The sequence below is a fragment of the Vicia villosa genome, linkage group LG4 (genome assembly GCF_029867415.1).
Source record: "Vicia villosa cultivar HV-30 ecotype Madison, WI linkage group LG4, Vvil1.0, whole genome shotgun sequence".
NCBI lineage: Eukaryota > Viridiplantae > Streptophyta > Magnoliopsida > Fabales > Fabaceae > Vicia > Vicia villosa.
This window is the reverse complement of record NC_081183.1, coordinates 189,862,380-189,879,586: the sequence shown is the minus strand read 5'-3', so window position 1 is coordinate 189,879,586 and position 17,207 is coordinate 189,862,380. Positions and strand designations below refer to the sequence as shown.

At 33.0% G+C, this 17,207-nt stretch overlaps 2 protein-coding genes across 2 annotated transcripts; one reads left to right on the top strand and one right to left on the bottom strand.

The window, feature by feature from the left end:
- Window positions 1–2,635: 2,635 nt before the first annotated feature.
- LOC131598571 (uncharacterized) lies at window positions 2,636–3,412 on the bottom strand. The gene has a single exon (XM_058871157.1). The coding sequence runs from the start codon at window positions 3,410–3,412 to the stop codon at window positions 2,636–2,638; it is 777 nt and encodes a 258-aa protein (XP_058727140.1).
- A 10,959-nt stretch (window positions 3,413–14,371) lies between these two features.
- On the top strand, window positions 14,372–15,762 carry LOC131596467 (embryonic abundant protein VF30.1-like). Its single transcript, XM_058869121.1, has 3 exons — window positions 14,372–14,410; window positions 14,554–14,647; window positions 14,740–15,762. Exons 1-3 carry the CDS (start codon window positions 14,372–14,374, stop codon window positions 15,411–15,413), a joined length of 807 nt encoding a protein of 268 aa, XP_058725104.1. The 3' UTR covers window positions 15,414–15,762.
- The last annotated feature ends 1,445 nt before the right edge of the window (window positions 15,763–17,207 follow it).

The window sequence follows — 17,207 nt, the reverse complement described above, 5'->3', positions numbered from 1 at the left end:
ATGGATTTCTCTTAACCTATTTCTCATAACCTATTTTAAAGAATCAAATCCTCAAGCGGATGAAATCATCAGAAACATTTTCCATAATAGGTGAAATCCTTATAACCTATTTCAATGACTTATAATTTTTTTTCATTTGGATTTAGAGAGTATCGATGGTAATACTGAATATAATCAACATTATTGATTTTAGAGAAATGCTAACGAGTGCCCTCGGGGTACTGATTAAGAGATTATAAAGGTAAGTTGAGCATTATTTAATAGATTAAAAAGATAAGTTTTTTTACCCAAAATATGTGTATTCAATACAATGAAAACATAAATAATTAATTTTTTTAAAGAATATTGTGTATATTAAATGCATTGAATCTAGAATATTTTCTTTATTTGGAATGTTTAACCAATGCCTTGAGGACACTCGTTAGCATGCCCCTTGATTTTATGTTAAATTATTAAAAATGTGTAATTTGCTGATAAATCATTCTCTTTTTTATATGTTAATGAATGATTTATGAGAATTTATGAGTTTTATTGTTACCGAGTCTAATCAAATATTAATCATTTATTCAATATTAATTTATCATTGATAGAATTCTATTTATTTTGACAAAATCATTAATAGAATATATTTTATTATTATTAGTAACGATGAGTTTGTTTCACTTTTGAATTTTATTATTAATTTTGGTCATTTACTCTATCAATTTATATTAATATGATTGTTTTTTTTTGTCAAAATAATTAATAGAATTCGTATTAAATTTTCTATTCAAAGTTTTATTTAACATTTAATTTTGTTCATTATTGATTTATTATTTCTGTTATATGTATTATAACTTGTTTAAATTTTTTATGATAGGAATATGTAATGAAGAATGAGTTGGATGAAGTATGCGATGAATCTATTTTATCACACAATAGGATTGATATCAAATTTGAATGTCAAGTTGTAATAATATTATTGTGTTTTTACTAGGGTTTTTAATGTTGTAATTAAAATAATTTAGTTAAGATTTAGTTTTATAATTTTATTTTTAATAAAAAAATTAAATATAACAATTCAATTTTTTAATATAATAGTTAATTAAAGAAAATTTAATTATAAATTTTAAAATAGAAACACTGATTTTTCTTGGGCTAGAATTGCAAACGGGCCCAATAATTAAGTTAATTAACCTGGAATAAAAAATGAAATTTCATTCACTTTGTTTTTGGGCTTAAAAGTTAAATTAACCCAAAAATTTGTTAACCGAAAAAAATCGACGTTGTAAATCGAACTGGTTTAAACCGAATCCGAAAATACCCAATAGACAAATGCTCGAAATTTGGTCCTTACTAACTCACCCGAGAATTGGTTCGGTTCAATGTTTTGGGCCCGAAACCGAACCAAACTGTTGTTCACCCCTAGAAGATAGTTTTAAAATACGTATAATGTGACTTTCAACCTCCCTTATCCCGTGAGTAACACAAACCAGACCATCAGAATGATGATATGTTTGACTCATAACATGAATACTCATAAACCTTTTAGATATCTATTTAAATCAATTTTCACTAAAAATACTAGTATCCAACCAAACTCATGAGTACTAAAGAACTTACTTTTTTTTCTTATTTTGTATTGATTTTTTATGATACGTTTTGTTCATATCTTTACTCTCTTTTTTTTATAAATTTGGTTAAAAGTATGAAATTCTAATTTTGAGATAATTTCAGTGAAAATGTCAAATTAATATTTTTTCTGATTATTTTATTTATTTAAACTTTAATTTTAAAATTTCAAGGTCTAATTTTCAATTTTTTTTCTTCTAAATAACCTTTTTTCTAACACTTAATATCAATATACTCATCTTTCTACCATAATTTTCAATATATCAATGTTTCTTATAAAATAAATGGGCAAGTTAGAATAATTGACATTTGCTCTTATATTTAAATAAGGATGCCAATTGAATTGAAACTTTGTATTTTTTCAAATTTTATTTATCTTTTCCGTGGATTTTCCTGCAGTTTTTTTAATTTTTTTTTTTAACTTTACATGTATGTAGAAAAATCTGCAGAAATTGTAAACAAAATTAGAGGTGCCAATTGGCGCGCTTTTCCTATTGTTTTTCTGGATATTTGTGGGTTCATGCATATTTTCATATAGAAAATTATATTTTATTTCCGCAGGCAAAATGTTACACAGGTAAATCTTCAGGAAATGTCAAATTTGCAAAAATCCATAAGAAAGATAAATAAATTTACAAAAATACAAAGTGTTAATTCAATTAGCGCCTCCTATTTAAAAATAGAAGCAAATGTCAACTATCCTATATACTTTTTTTTGTTTGTTTGAAAGATAAGCAAATTAGAAATTATGATGGAAAGTTAAGTATATTGGTATGGGTATAATGAACATGCGCTAACAATGTAAAATAGTTTTAACTTGTCATCCAATAAAAAACTATCAGTATGCTAGTCATACAACTATTTTCAAAATATCATTGTGATTTGACATAATACATGTTTTTAATTGATTAACACTGTAAAATTACTTTACCTTGTCGGTGCATCATCCATTTTTTGTATTGGTTTTTTTATAGGCAATGAGATAACTTTGAATTAAAAGAGTACAAGGGATACTCACCCATAATCAATATAATATTAGGAATTCCAATGGACTATGGTTCCTCAGATAGAAGCTACAATTGCATTTTGCCTTAGACCCTAATACATTCCAAATCCAAGAGAGTAAGATTGCCTTGTTCATCATATCCTCTTCATAAAAGACCTTTGCATTGAAAATTATTTCATTTCTCATCCACCAAATGGCCCAACATGTCGCCAGCCAAACCACCAATCTTTTCCTATTCCCCACCAAATCATCCAGACTGTTGTAGAAAGCAGACACATGGTCCACCATATCAGAATGATTATCCATTATCAAACCCACCCACAAAGCCACTTTCTGCCAAACAGCTCTTGTAAAAATGCAGTCAACCATAAGGTGACTCAAAGATTCTATCGAAAGCGAGCGGAACACACACACTTTGTCAATATCCTCTGTAATAATACCTCTCTTTGCTAATTGCTCCCTAGTAGGGAGCCTATCACGTATCGCCCTCCACCCAAAAACTTGAATTTTAGACCGAACCAAAGTGTTCCAAACATTATCTACTATTGCCATATTAACCACGACCTGTGGAAAAACAATGAAGGATGTTACAAAAACTTTATAATCAGATGAAACCGTATATTTGCCATCACTAAGCCATTTAAACACATTCATCTCCCGCACCTTCGGAGAAACTTCCACCAGAAGTTCCTCCAGCTCCCTTAATTGCCCCATAGCTGCTCCAACAATATCCTTCCTTTCCTCCATCACCAACCAATTCCACTGATTAAGAACGAAACTCCCCATTTCCTCCATTGTCGCATTATGATTTCGGTGTAAATTAAACAAATTTGGGAATTGAACCATCAATGGAGTGCCTCTAACCCACCTATTTCTCCAAAACCTTATGGATTTACCCGAGCCTAAACCAAATGAAATCCCATCCAAAAACCATTAATCTGATACCCAATTCGCGGTATCTGTTATTAAATCTCTCTACCACAACGAGGATTTCCTCCACACCCCAACTTCGATACCTCTAAACACCGCACTATCTAGAGCACTGTACCTGAAAACTAGGAGTGGTCTCCATAATGCATCTGTATCTACCAAGAATCGCCACTTCCGTTTGCTCACTATAGCTTCGTTGAAGGCCTCAATGCTTCTAAAACCTAACCCGCCCTCCTCCTTAGGAATACAAACCTCAGCCTAAGATACCCACGAGATACATCTTTTATCCAAATCACCGTTCCACAAGAATTCTCTCTGGATTGCAATCAATTCCTTCAGCACTACCTTTGAAATTTTGAAAAACAAGAGATAAACTTAAGTTTGGATGGAATTGAGCGAAATCCGATGAAATGAATTACATCTCATTCCATCACTTTCCATCACTTTTTGTACCTTTCGATTTGGGTGGAATGATAAAATTACTTTATTCCGTCATGAAATACCAAAATATTAGAATGATAATTTTATTCCATTTCATTTTTCTCCACTCGATTTCACTCAATTCCACTCCATTCGTTTTAATGTATCCAAACATAGCCTAAGTGTTAAAAAAAATAGTTATTTGAATTATTTTCTCTAATTTTCACATCCAAATTTTTATTCAAGAGTAATAAATAAATTATATATTTTTAACATAGGATGCGATAAATAAACACTTAAATATTGTTCGTTCACTAACTATCAAATAAAAGTAATTATTTATAGGCAAAATACTTTTTTTTGGTCCCGTATATTAACCTCGGGGTTCATTTTGGTCCTTTAATTTCAAAAAGTTTCATATTGGTCCTTTAACTCTTCAAAAGGTGTCATTTTAGTCCTTTTTGGCATATTAGCGACAGATTTAGCGACCAATTTGAGTTTTTCCGTCGCTAATATGACAAAAAGGACTAAAATGACACCTTTTGAAGAGTTAATGGATCAATATGGAACTTTTTGAAGTTAAGGGACCAAATTAAACCCCGATGTTAACTTACAGGATAAAAAGAGTATTTTCCCTTATTTATACAATTAGAAAATGTAACATCAAAGTTATAACTTAAGATGAATACGTGAGATGAGCCTAACTTTATAAGTTAGTGATGCAAAACATAATAGTATAATATAATTCACCAATACAAATCCAAAAAATCTTAAAGAATCAATATGAAATAAATGTGAAATCGAAAATGTGAGAACATAATTTTGTCTTTTTTATTACCCCTATTTGTATTTTAAAAGCTTTTATATAAGAGCACGCCTCTGTGAAGAATTATAAAGGAATTATTATAAATATAATGAAAATAATTGGACTGAAGTGTGGAGGCTTTATGCTTCGAGAAGAGCAGAAGGCTTTCTTTCCCATGTTGGCGACTAAGAAAGACTTGTTTGAATTTAGTTTGACTAATTTGTCACCCATGTTCCCTATTATTAATAGAAAAATCATCTAGTTGTTACTGTATTCAATATACACGATATTAAAATTTAATTTTGCTTTTTATACATTTTGCAATTTGAGAGAGAATATATGAAATACTCCCTCAGACTTAAATAATAAATTACTCTACTTTTCATCCAAATTTTCGTGATAGATTAAATTAATAATGCATTTAGCTTTTTTTTTTTTAAAATTTTTTATCATGATTCTTTGTTTGGCAAAATATTTTAAGACACTCTTTTATAATAACTATGGGTAGATATTAGTGTAGATATGAAATATCTACTACCATTTAACAAAGATGAATGTTTATTAGAGAATACTTTCTCCGTCTTATAATATTATAAAAAAAAATACGATTTCAAATTCATTGAATAGTTAATGTATCTAAACAATAATTTATATACATTAATTATTCAATGAATCTGAAAAGTTAAATTTTACTTATAATATAGAATAGAGAAAGTATATTGGACACATAATAATTTTTTTGTCAACGAAGGATAAAAGGTTAAAATGTGATGAGTAAGAAAATTTGCTTTCATTTGTTTTCTTTGTGATTGATACAGATTGACACTGTGGAGATAGATAATTAGTTGGCTAGGTAACAATAACATTGATTATGAAGTTGGGAATAGTTTTGTTCAAGAATCAGAAACAAGCAGTGGAGTAGTTGAATAATTTTTATTACAGCGGAGAAGAGGTCAATATGTAAAATTAGCACTTTAACGTCTAAGTCAGTCACTAAGTGAAAAGTAGTATACGGGTGAAAGTGATTGAACACTTGAGCTGATGCAGATTGATCTTTGTATAGTATGGATGGTTAGAACCGCCTGCGTGTGATCTAGTGCCTTGTGTTCGATTAGATATCAACATCGAGAGACATGACGGAGGGCGTGATCACATGTCCTTAGAAGAGATGAGGATTCACTTATCCTGGGCCTTTTTTGTGGGGCTTGTGCACGACCCAAAGCAGTTGTCCTTTAAGACCTTTTCCCTATGTCGTAATGCAAGGGCTTTACTGGGTTTGTCTTCAGTTTGGGCTCTAGTGGAAGAAAGCGAAAGAGTCTTTGAGGGGGTTTGATGTCTTTTGGAGAAAGTGGATTATATTTTTTATCGTAATTAGCAACATTTTGCAAGTACGACTCAATACATGTCCATATGTCTGACACTAATGTTTATACCTAGTACTAGGACTTTTGAGTGTTTTTTGAATAATGTGCGCTGAAATCTTGATTGTTGGTGATGCAATTTACATTTTCCAATACCGAAGATCGCAAAATTCACTTTCCATGGGGAATATATAAGGAGTCTTGTGGTTATCGTATTCTTCTTTTTGCCATATGTGGCATTTTGAAAGATCTACAATCTTCCTCAATCTCCTCCCATTTTCGCTACTTCATGCTTATGTCATCTCTTCAAGAAGAATATTCAGTATTTGGGTTATTGAGTTTATCTTCTCAAGATAATGCCTAAGTCTGAACTTTCTTTTCTTTTCTATAGATGAGAATTGTGTCCTTTAGTTTCCTTTGTTTCATGCTTTGTTGAATTATGTTTCTATAGACGATTTTGCAAAGTTGTCTTCCTAAGGACCTTTCATTTTCTTACGATCGTTTCTTTTATGCATTGACAAGATTTTTTCGACATAGATAACTTTCAACCTATAACCTAGAACCTAGAAAGTGGCATAAGATAACTCTGCAGTGTTAGTGAACCAAGAGATGTTGGATATTGTTTCCACCTTCATTGGTGAAGGTGACTTAGACCATGCCTTTAATGAAGTGGCTCCCTCCTTGGGGACTGCTTCCTCTCGAAGAGGATAAGGGGATTTGCAACAAGTATAATGGACATGTCATTTATCTCCACGAATGTCTGTTTTCTTTGACAACTTTCAACCTCCCCTTCAACGACTTTAAAGTGGACATTCTGAACCTTCTAGTGACTGCTCCTTCACAAGTGCACCCGATGAGTCGGGCTTATATCAAAGCCTTCCAGTATTGGTGTGAGTACAATAAAGGTGTGTCATCTTTGATCCTCTCCATCCATTTTTTTAAAGCCTAGCAAAGCTTGGGTGATTAAGCCTGAGGGCATGCAGATTAACAAGATGTTTAAGGCTTATTTGGGATCAGTACTATATGGTTAGTCCACTAACTGGGGTGGGTCATGGTTGTAACTATAACCTACATTCTGAACCGCCTCATCAATGTTATGACTAGTTCTACAAGTTTTGGCGCATATCCATTTCTTAGCGGATTGAGGGTCTTATGTCTATAGATAGGATGACTTGTCCCAAGTATATGAAGAAGAAATCGCTAGCCTTATTTGGAAATCTGGGCCTAGTTAACATTGTTGGTATTTTAGGAGTGGCACCGAGGAAGTAGAAGAAGAGATTCATAGATATATAATAGTTTGTGAGCTTGCTTCAAAGGAGGAGAGGAAGGTTATATTTGGTGAGTAATGTAGAAAACTTTCTCTTTTTCCCGGTGCTACTTGGATGATTGTTATTACCTTGTCTTTTAACTTATCTTTGATTCGCATATAAGATAAAGGACTATAACACGATGCTACATATGAAAAGGAGGTCTAGGTTTGTCCCCTTGCCAATGATTAGTGATGTTAGGCAGGCTTCGAGAAGAACACTGTGTACATGGACCTCCTCCATTCATATCTCGCTTACTCTTCTCGTCCTGTTTTAATTGGAAATTCAGGATTCTTCAAAACAAGTTGTGGTAGAAAGCACAATACGTTTGTCACATGTTGCAGCTAGAGGGAGCCGTGTACTATACTCATTGCTAGAGTTACTACCAATTGTATTGTCTCCTTTGCTTCTAGCATGTTTTGGTCCTCACACGGCCAAGGAGTTTCGATCCTCTATTTTTGATGAGGATTATGCATATTTTTTAAGCAAGAATGAGATCATTCATCAAGAAGAGTTGTCTGAACTTGCATATTAGACTCACACAACATAAGTTGTCTTGGCCTTTGGTAGTGTCGGAAGGGGGATGTTTCTTCCCCGACCATATTTGGAAGAAGAAAACAGCTCTTTAAGAACGTGTCATTGCTCTTACTATCGATTTAGACTGGTACTTGGAGAAGTTTACTAGGTTGATTGGCTTGTTGAGGGATATTTGGTTCAAAGTGCAAAATTTTGAACATCCCAACTTATTGGTTAAGAGGGTGAGGTTCGTTGTGGAGGAGACAAAGGAGAAAGATGAAGCTCTAATGTTTGTCCAGTCAACTTTTTCCATGCATTAGGCCGCTCTCGTAAAAGCAAACCGAGTATGAGATTCTTCTCATAAGATGGTGGAGGACTTGGAGTTGTCTCATAATGAGACTCAGGAAGGTTGGAAGAAAGTTGAGGATGGTCTTCAAAAGATACATCATGAGAACCTTTAGTTATCCAAAAAGTATGCAAAGTATGTTGAAGACAACTTCTATATTATGCAAGTTTCTTTTGAGAACGTCCTTCATAAAAAGCAATTATTTTATCCCATTGTGCATATTTCACGAGAGCAAGTCTATTCTGATCTGGAGATGGTGGACGGGAAACTTGTCTTCGGTATTGTTGAGTCAGCCTCATTTTTTGTGTGTCTGAGAAGAGTCCGTCCATTGTAATATTTGTTGTAAATGAATCCCATGATTATTTCTCCATGGAATTATCTCATTTTGTATGTTTAACATTATTTTTGCTTGTTATACTATTATTTTAGTTCCATAAGTTCGTTTATCTGAGAATTCACTAACATTCGAGGTTGTGCCTAGAAGTTTCCTGGACATTTTTGGAAAGTGTGCCTAGCTAATGGTCAGTACCATTTTCCTTCCCCAAGTTTAACCTTGGTTCGAGGTCAACCTAGTGGAGACTTTCCTCTACCTCAAGAATGGCTAGTTACCAAGAGGGAGTGAGTTTGAATTACCACTTTGTGATTCATTGTTTTTGTCCGTGTAACTTTTTCCACATGGTTTTAATTGATTTGAACATACGCCTATGCAGTTTGCATCAACACCCATGATTCATTTATTGTAGGGTTTTGATTCCTTTAGTAGTAAGCTTGTGGTGTTTGCAACAACATCCCTCATTCATAACTGTCCTTTACAATCATAAAAAAGAGAATTCAATGAAAATTTATTCATTCATTTTGGAAAAAAGACTATTACATGAATATATGACAAAGGAGAATTTAACCAAGTGTCATGGTTACTGCTTATTCTCTTGTAGTTGTGCTGATACGACATTACCCAATGTTACTCGATGTTTTCTTCTACACCTCCTAATCTTTATATTTTCCCTTCTAGTTGCGTTGTAAGGCTTTGTGTATCCTCCATGGTGCAGAAGAGTCGGTGCAAATTATTACCGTCTTATCATCGATGTTATGATACTTTACATTGAGGTAAACCGGGGAGGCCACCGCATCGAAAAATGTCATGAAAAGTCTTCCTATGATACAATTCCAAACACTCATGTAGGGAATCACTAGGAATTGTTGGTTGATCGTCTTGGTGTATCTTCCTTCTACCAAGTTTACCGTGAAATCAATGTAGCTATAGGGGTTGGTTTCTATGTCATTAAAGGCCTTTAGGTTCCATACTTCATAGGGCCACCATTTTTCTCTTTTTAGCATAAGATTGTCAAAGAGTTTCACGTACATGTTATGGTTATCAGCATGAGAAAGTCTCGTTCGGGATTCTGTCTACCTTTTCGCTATCCCAGAACACGAGGATTGTCTTTCATGGCTTCTCGTCAAAGGTTTTTCCATCTTCTATGATGATTCCAATTAATTCATCAATCCTTTTCTTCATACACCCCTTGGAGGGATTTTTTTTTACTCTAGGAAGACTCATAGTAATGGAAGCGATGCATTTTTGTTTCACATTCCAGTATTCTTCCTCTTCATTGTTGCTATCCTTATTCCAATTGGATACGTTTATAGCCTTGATAGTCTTATTAGGAGAATTCTTCTTTGATCAAGAAGATTGTTTCTTGTTTGGAGACTCATCTCGTCCTCTTTGGCCTTTCTTCTAGTCTCAGTCGCCTCTCTGGTCTCCATCTCGGGTGTACCTAGTGAGCAATCCTTTTTTAATTAGCTCCTCAATTTCACACTTTAGGTGGATTCACTCATTAGTATAATGACTATGAATTTTATGGAAATGATTGTACTTTAATTTGTCTGTCTTGACTGACTCTCTAGACTAGAACCTATCCTGCAAAAGCTGCCAAGAAAAGACCAATACCTTAGAAGGAGCCCAAATATCCCAAATAAGAAGGAGATTTGAATTCTCCCTTGCTAAATGAGTATTGGAGAGAGAATTGAGATTTTCTTGGACTTGATAATCATAAGAGACAAAAAAATACCAGCTCTATGACGCCTCCAAACCCACTTATCACTCTCCTTATTAAACTAAACCTCTTGAAGGACTGAAAAGAATTCAGGGACCAAAGGTTTTTCATAGAATAAGAATTATCTCATCCGCATAAATTTCCAAGAAATCCCCCTCTCTTCCCACCTACCTATCTCACCCAGAGTTCCATATTGAAATTGGGAGATGGTGAAAAGTCTCAAAAACCTAATTTTAAGAGGTATATTCCTTATCTAAGCATCCTTCCAAAAGAAGGTTTAAAAAAGTGACACTATCTTGTTAAGAATCCCATCCTTAAACTAATTCGAAGGATCATATTTTTTTTGGACCCGAGGAGGGACACTCCTTTCCATCCAGAGGAAACACAACATCCCAATTGACCTACCCCCACATAAGGAAGAGACACTATAGACATCATATCGGAAATAAAGAATATATCACCAAAGAATAGATGCACCAAGAATTAGTCACCATCTATATTTGGATAAAAGGTCCAAATTAACCAACCAGGAATCTCTAACACCTAAACCTCATTCCTTTAAAGATTTCCACACATCCGACCACTTCACCTAGGAGAACTTGGAAACATCTTTCACACATCCCCAAAAGAACGTTATTTCTATCTTGACTAGCTTCTTCCACACTTTCACAAACATTTTTAGGAAGGAACGAAATAAAGTAGGAATTACATTGAAAGTAACATTAAGAAGAACAACTTTCTCTCCAGGATAACATACCTATGATTCCAAGAATTAAGTCTCTTACATACCCGGTTAACTAGAGGTTCCCAGATAAATTCCATCTGAAGGCTAGCTCCTATTAACAAACCTAGATACCTAAACGGAAAAGACTCAACCTTGCAATGAAGAAATTCCTCCACTAACTCTAAGAAGGTTGGGTCAACAATAATTAAAATCAAGGTGCTCTTATGAAAATTAACCATGTGACTTGAATCTAGTTCAAACCCCATCAAAATATATTTTATGACACACATATTCTCAACCGAAGGATCAATTAAGACTAAGGTATCATCGACATACAAAAGGTGAGAAACTTCCAGGAACCTACTATAAACCCATATAAAAGATTTAAATGAGCAGCTCTCCTGATCAACCCAATAAGACCTTCTGCCACTAAGAGCAAGAGAAAACGAGTCAAAGGATCACCTTGCTTCAGCCTTCTTTGGATGCTAATCTCTGGATTAGGGGAGCAATTAACCAACATATCCAAATTACAAGAACACACAAGCTCTAATTCATAACCTTCACTTATTATTAAAACCAAATCTAATAAGCATATAATCCAGAAAACTTAGGCTAATTGAATCACACGCTTTCTCAAAATCAATTTTAAAAGTGAGACACGCCTTTGTAGAATGTTTATACAAATCAATGACCTCATAAACAACCAACACTCCATTAACCAACATTATTCCTTTTAAGAAAGCTGACTAATTAGGAGAGATAATATTTTTTATCGCCAACTCCTATCTATTAACCATAACTTTGACTACCAAGTTATAAAGAGAACCAACTAGGAAAATATGCCAAAAAAATATCCCAACATAAAGGGGTTCTTAATCTTAGGGATAAAAGTCATAAAGTAGGAGGCAAAGCTATGAGAAAACGATGTTAAACGATGAAACTCGTCAAACTTGATCCCTATTTCTTCCCTCAACAAGTTACATAACCTTTTGAAAAACCATAGACTAAACCCATCAGGACCCAGACTCTTAGCTCCATTATAATCAGACACAACACAACCCAATCAAGTTTCTTAAGGAGGAAAGGACTTGTCAAGGCTAGATTGTCCTCTACATAAAGCCTAGGCCGATCAACATTCGGTTCTTTAAATCGCTTAGAAAAATACCTAAAAACCCCTTGCCGAATATCGACCACCCCTATAATCCAACCATCACCCACCTTAACAGCTAGGATCAAATTTCTTTTACTTCTACTTTTAATTGAAGCATGAAAAACCGAGTTAGCATCACCTTCCTTAAGCTACCTAACTTTCAATCTTTGAAACATTTATGGGAAAATAAGATTCTTTGGTAAGCCAACAAATCCATATTTCTAATAACTTAAAAAACACATATCATTAAAAAAACAGCAATGTTATTCTTACACCCCTTTTTTACACCAATACCTACACCGTATACACTGTTCACCGTATTTATACGGTGAACAGTTTTTTTAATAAAATAATATTATTTTTAAAAATATATTTTATTTTTTAAAAAAATATTATTTTCAAAATTTATTTTATAATACAAATGTAAAATTGTGTCATTAACCAACTTCACAACTATATTAACCACAAAAATGTTAGTTATTAACCAATTATTTTACTAATAATTCATTAACCACTTTCACTACTTTATTAACCAATAAAATGCATACTATTAACCATATTCTGACACTAAATTATAAATATATTAACTAACATTTACACTCCATTAACCAACTTTATTTTACTATTTAATATTTTTTATGTTTGAGAACTCATTAACCAAGTTATGAACTGTATTAACCAATTTTATAGATAGGATTAACCAAAGTCTGTATCGTATATATTAATTTTTTATGTCAAAATATATATTAACCAAACTTTGAATTATATTAACCAAATTTTAATATTTCATTCACCAATGTAATTTTTTAAAAAAAAATATTAAAAGTCTAAAAAATGAAAACAGTGTTCACATATTTGTGAACAGTGTTTGAAATGTAGGTATAATATTTTAGTGTATGAATAGAATTATTCTTAAAAAAAATTGTAAAAAAACACTCTTTTCTAGGATTTTTTTCAAAAACAAGGCATACAAGTAAATAAAAAATAAAAATCTTTTGTGGTAGGTAGAGTCCTATAGGCAACTAATTCGATTGATTTATATAGTAGATTTCCTTCAACGAGATCAGGTGTTTGATTATAGTTGTCATCTTACTTTGTAGAATTTAATATTCTACTAATCTCTAAATAAGTTCCGTCAATTATAAAAGGGAAATGCTACTTTTATACTTATTTGTACACATACCCGTAATTTATACAACAAAAATATATTCATTATTTTTTTAATCATTTCTTTTCTATTTTGGTAAGCCTGCAGCACTAGAACAAGTGTATCTATATACGGTGGAAAGTGCAATGGTGTAGTAAAATGGTATACACATAGCATAGTTCATTATAAAAGATATTTTTATTTCGTTTTTAAAATAGTGTCTCATTGAATATAAAAAACAGTGTTAAATTAATAGTAATTCATAATGATTAATGACTAAAGTTGACAAACTCTACATGGGTAGGTGATATAAAAATAAAATAAAACCACTTCATACATGGTTATAATAAGGCTCAACATGATGAGTTATAAACCTAACTGATTTATATTAAATACCTTTAACTATATAAAAAAGAAAATAATATCTTGTCTTTAAATTTTATATTTACCACATATTTAATTAAAAAAAAATATCATGAGGCACCTTAATAAAATATTGGAATCTTTAAAATAGATTTCTAAAATAATGCAGGAAATTAAATTATGCACATGCTATGCTACATTTACTATGCTCAAAGAGAATCAAAGTAATGAATGATACCATAAACTTAATTTGGATACTACTAATTAATGGCAACTTCCTGCATGGACGCCATTTGCATAAAAAGTTTGTAAGTTTAGAAAGAAACAGAAACTACACACAGGCTTTGCATGGAATAAGGTGATGTGCATGAAAGCCATGTGCACAAGGTAAAACAAGTTTCATAACTTTTGGAGACAATAATTAGATTCGGAGGAGATAATGCAATTGTTTTGCATGGATGCCATGTGCATAAACTTTGTTACCACTTGGAGGAATCAATAAGATCAATACGACAAGTTTTGCATGCAATTATAGGTATGTATTTACCTATAAATAATGACAAACTTGTATCAGTTTCATACACACTCTTACTAAACTCTTCACAGTTATCACTTCTTCGTAACTAGCCAAATGAAGTTTGCACATATCACGGTTCTGGCTCTGTTTTGTGTAAGTTATTAGTATCTATTTTCTACTCATTATTCATAATGTATATTTGGTTTTTGTTTGAAATCTTCATGAACTTCTTTATAAGAGAGAATGTGGGAGAAATTTTTCAACACTAATATATAAAATGTGAATTTTTTTTACAGTTGGCTTTTGTGGAAATTGGTGCAATAACATTTGGAGAAGATTATTGGAAATATGTTTGGCCAAACACTCCTGTCCCCGAGGCTTTTTCAGATCTTTTTCAGATCTCATTATCATTAAATTTACCCTTTTCATTAAACTTATAAAGAGACAATTTATCATGGTTTTTGAACTAATTGATATGTTGTTTCATGTGGCAGATGGAAAAACTAATAACCTGCCTATTAGAGTCGAAGAATTAAACCAATACTCGACACTTTTTTTTCAACATGACCTTTATCCGGGAAACAAAATAATATTGGGTAACACGCACTCGATTGCAAAGATGGTGGGGCTATTCACTGAGCCAATACAAGGTGTCACTGATTCCATATGGCTGAAAAATAAAGAAAGACAAAGTCTTGATGACTTTTGTAAGAGCCCAGTTGCTAAAGGAGAACACAAACATTGTGTATCATCTCTAGATTCTATGATTGATCATGTCATTTCACATTTTGGAACAACAAAGATTAAGGCCATTTCAAGTACCTTTGACATAAATCAAGACCAATATGTGGTGGAGGAAGTCAAAAAAGTTGGTGACAATGCAGTGATGTGTCATAGATTGAATTTCGAAAAAGTTGTATTCAACTGTCACCAAGTGCGTGCAACAACGGCTTACGTGGTCTCATTGGTAGCACCTGATGGAACCAAAGCGAAGGCTTTAACTGTTTGTCATCATGATACAAGAGGTATGAATCCTGAATTGCTTTATGGAGCTCTCAAAGTTAGCCCTGGAACTGTTTCTGTTTGCCATTTCATTGGCAATAAGGCTGCTGCTTGGGTGCCTAATTATTCTGTTGATCGTCATTGTGTCATCTAGATGCTAAATGGTTATGCACATCGTTTCCAATTAAAAACTTTCACACTTAAACCATGCTTGACATGTGAGGATTTTTACTGTCATGGAACCTTCATGTTCAAACTGGATTTGTGTTAAAATAATATAAGTACATAAGGAGAACTATGATGTGCAAGTATTAGATTTTATGTATTTTAAATAAAACATGTTAGTTCTAAATTAGTTAGAACCATGGTTGTATCTTTGTATGTTATCACAGTTTGATATCGATAACCGAATCATTGATGTATGTTTGGCTAGTTTGGTATCGATTCTCAAATCTTTGATGTATGTTTAAATTGCATAATGAAAAAATGTATGTTTGATATTCTATATTTTATATTAGTTCGTTTATATTTGTTTTTTTAATAGAGTATATCATTCAATATATTTATGAAAATTTTGAATTTGATAAATTAAGAAACCCCCATAACCTTAATTTATCTCGGACCTGAAGCAACTGATGACACCATTAACATACGACTTCATTTATAACTAAAACACTAGAAGGGGGTGGAATAGACCTCCTTAAAATTTGATTGATTTAAAAAGGTCAATGTTTCAAGGGTATATTCCCCTCGACTAGTGTTGGAGACAAATCATTATGGTCCTTCCAATTAGGAGTTAGCTTTCTTTCAACAATGTTCTTTTTTTTTTCTTTGTTAGCCCTTATTAGGACCAGGCCTTCATGAGTGAACTCCTAAGAGATCACCTTTTGTTGTATTTCAATTATAATTTTCTACTTTACTATGTCCTTACTAAGTATGGCCTAGTCTTGTGTGTAGTCTTCTGAGCATCTGTAGCTTCTTCCTCAAGTGGAGTAACTCCATTGTTAACCACTTCAAGAAAATCTTGATAGCCAAATAACACCTTCATTTGTTTGCACAATTTATCATATTTCTTCGAATCAAGGGTAGGAAGATTGACGGGAACTCGATCATTGGAGACGGTAGTCATCTTTGCATCAGATTTAGGATCACAACCAAGGCTCTTGATGAAAAATGTTGGAACATACACAAGGTATCTTGGTGAATCAATTGAAAAAATATGGTAATTGGAGAAGATGATGTGAGAAAATAAGAGAGAGAGAGAGAGAGAGAGAGAGAGAGAGAGAGAGAGAGAGAGAGAGAGAGAGAGAGAGAGAGAGAGAGAGAGAGAGAGAGAGAGAGAGAGAGAGAGAGAGAGAGAGAGAGAGAGAGAGAGAGAGAGAGAGAGAGAGAGAGAGAGAGAGATGAGATGTAGAATTGACATTAACAACAAATGTTAAAATAAAGGGATATTTATACAAGCTATCAAAACAACTTAAGGAAATAAGCTAAAATGCTGAAACTCGAGCCCGTAACCGGTTATGCAAAATGCTATAAACGATTACGCCCACACACATAGAAATCCAGAAGTTGTAACCACATGTTATAACCGGCTACGCTATTTCCCGTAACCGGTTACGACCTCGATAGAACCAAAAACCAGCTTCCAGAAGTGCTTATTTGATAAGTTGTTCACATTGGTTCGCATCCAAAAGATTATACAACGCGTTTGAATAATTATACACATCCAATTAATTATAGTATATGGTTATCATATTAATAGTTATTGGTGTATGAATGTAGGGGTGGAAAATGGGTCGTGGCCCGTTAGGCTGACCTGCGCACCCGCCATAAAATGGCGGGTTGGATTGAGGTTTTAGGCCCGCCTCGCCTATTGTTCAATCTATCTCGCTTTAAGTCCGTCTTTTTTAATTAATTCTAGTAATTTCAATTCTTGATGGTTTAATTT

Excerpts from the sequence above, each read along its gene's own strand:
- LOC131598571 (XM_058871157.1), bottom strand. The coding sequence starts at position 3,412 with ATGGAGGAAATGGGGAGTTTCGTTCTTAATCAGTGGAATTGGTTGGTG.
- LOC131596467 (XM_058869121.1), top strand. The coding sequence starts at position 14,372 with ATGAAGTTTGCACATATCACGGTTCTGGCTCTGTTTTGT. Across the intron at positions 14,411-14,553 it reads CGGTTCTGGCTCTGTTTTGT|TTGGCTTTTGTGGAAATTGG; the intron begins GTAAGTTATTAG and ends TTTTTTTTACAG. Across the intron at positions 14,648-14,739 it reads CCCCGAGGCTTTTTCAGATC|TTCATGTGGCAGATGGAAAA; the intron begins TTTTTCAGATCT and ends TTGATATGTTGT.